The sequence below is a fragment of the Saccopteryx leptura genome, chromosome 2 (genome assembly GCF_036850995.1).
Source record: "Saccopteryx leptura isolate mSacLep1 chromosome 2, mSacLep1_pri_phased_curated, whole genome shotgun sequence".
NCBI classification, from domain to species: Eukaryota; Metazoa; Chordata; class Mammalia; order Chiroptera; family Emballonuridae; genus Saccopteryx; species Saccopteryx leptura.
This window is the reverse complement of record NC_089504.1, coordinates 291,245,160-291,247,354: the sequence shown is the minus strand read 5'-3', so window position 1 is coordinate 291,247,354 and position 2,195 is coordinate 291,245,160. Positions and strand designations below refer to the sequence as shown.

The following is a 2,195-nucleotide window of genomic DNA, read 5'->3' as shown; positions in this document are numbered from 1 at the left end:
GTACCTGGTACATAGTAGATGCTCAATAAACATTTGTTCCTAGACCAACTTTCTTGCATCTGTTATTCCCAATTGTATAGTATTGTACAATAACAAAATGTGTTTATATTTGTAATCTCATTTTATTTTTACTATTATTAATATTTTGTAGACAAGGAAACTAACACTCAGGTTCCCAAAGCCCCATAGCTTTGTAGAGATAGAAAGTAGATTCAGAACCAGTATCCTTGTCTGACCAGGTGGTGGTGCAGTGGATAGAGTGTTGAACTGGGATGCTGAGAACCCAGGTTTGAAACCCCGATGAGTGTGGGCTCACCATCTTGAGCATGGGGTTGCCGATTTGAGTGTGGGATCATAGGTAGCACCCTATGGTTGCTGGACTAAGCCCAAGGTCACTGGCTTGAGCAAGGGGTCACTTGCTCAGCTGGATCCTCCCAATCAAGGCATAGATGAGAAAGCAATCAATGAACAAAGTGCCACAACTATAAATTGATTCTTCTCATCTTTCTCCCTTCCTGTCTGTCTGTCTTTCTCGCTCACCAAAAAAAGAAGAACCAATATCCTTATTGTTTGTGTAATGTATAAACACCACTATGTCAACTACAAAGGACAGGTTAAAAATATTTTTTTATTTTTACAAGACAGCAAGATGGGTCACCAGCAGCTCTACTGGAGCCATGAGAGAAGATTTCGCCAGGGTTCTCATTGTTACTGCATCTGCTCAAATCAGCATGGTCTGATCAGAAATAATGGCCTTGGTGTGTGCTGCCAGGGTTTCTGTCAGTACACAAAGAATATTGGCTCCATTTAGTTGGACTAAGTGAACTTCCTTGAACGTGTCATTCAAGACTCTGCCTTACCACAGAAACAATCCTACTTCTTTGTATATAATTTTTTTTAGTTTTTTAATATTGATTTTAACTAGAGATGAAGGAAAAAGAGAGAGAGAGAGACAGGAACATCAAGCTATTCCTGTATGTGCCCTGACCAGGGATGGAACCAGCAACTGCTGCTGCTTTGAAATGCTGCTCTAACCAACTGAGCTATCCAGCCATAGCCATAAAATTTTTAAAAACTTTAGCCTGACCAGGCCATAGTGCAGTGGATAGAGCAATGGACTGGGACTCAGAGGACCCAGGTTTGAAACCCCGAGATTGCCGGCTTGAGTGTGGGCTCACCAGCTTAAGCGCAGGGTTGCTGGCTTGAGTGTGGGATCATAGACATGACCGAATGGTCTCTGATTTGAACCCAAAGGTCGCTGGCTTGAGCCCAAGGTTGCTGGCTTGAGCCCAAGGTCACTGGCTTGAGCAAGGGGTTACTCGCTCTGCTGTAGTCCCCTAGTCAAGGCACATATGAGAAAGCAAACAATGAACAACTAAGGAGCCACATGAAGAACTGATGCTTCTCATCTCTCTCTCTCCCTGTCAGTCTGTCCCTCTCTCTGTCTCTCTCTGTGCCTCTGTCACAAAAACAAAACAAAAAAAGAAACCTTTAAGTACAAGTGTTTTAATGTGAATGAAATAGTCATGTGATTATAGAAATTTTCTTTTTAAAATTTACAATTATCTTCTCAGTGGAGTCATCTTAAAAATTTGTGGTTTCTTTTCCCCTGGTTATATAAAAGTATACATGCTTAAAAAAAAAACACAATTCATTCACAATCCTCTTACCCTCATGGATAAATTAGTTTTATTCTTTAATGGCTTCTTTCAAGTCTCAATTATATAAATTCATATTTTAAAAATCTTTGTAATTGTAGTGTGTGTGTGTATGTGTATGTGTATATATATATATATATATATATTACATATATATATAATATGTAGTGTTTCTTTTTTTTTAAGATTTTATTTATTGATTTTTAGAGAGAGAGGAAAGAGAGAGAAAGAGTGAGAAAGAAAGGGAGGGAGGAGGAGAGGGAAGCATCAACTCATAGTTGCTTCTTCCATGTTTCTTGAATAGTCAGGCCTGTGGTTTTGAACCAGTGACTTCAGCATTCCAGGTCAGCCCTTTATCCATTGTGCCACCACAGGTCAGGCTATAGTTTTTATTTTTCTATGTAACATTGTATCATTGCCTGGCTGCATCAGTTTGGGTCCTTTGGAAAACAGATGCTGAGACAAAGTTAGAAGTGTAAAAAGTTAGTTACAGCCTGATCAGGCAGTGGTGTAGTGGATAGAGCTTTAGACTGGGAC

The 2,195-nt window shown here is 39.7% G+C and overlaps 1 protein-coding gene across 1 annotated transcript; it reads left to right on the top strand.

Moving 5' to 3' along the window:
- The first annotated feature begins 649 nt into the window (after positions 1-649).
- Positions 650-811, top strand: LOC136393506 (small ribosomal subunit protein uS14-like). The gene has a single exon (XM_066366134.1). The coding sequence runs from the start codon at positions 650-652 to the stop codon at positions 809-811; it is 162 nt and encodes a 53-aa protein (XP_066222231.1).
- The last annotated feature ends 1,384 nt before the right edge of the window (positions 812-2,195 follow it).

What these genes read in the sequence shown, in the direction of transcription:
- LOC136393506 (XM_066366134.1), top strand. Translation starts at nt 650, where the DNA reads ATGGGTCACCAGCAGCTCTACTGGAGCCATGAGAGAAGATTTCGCCAG.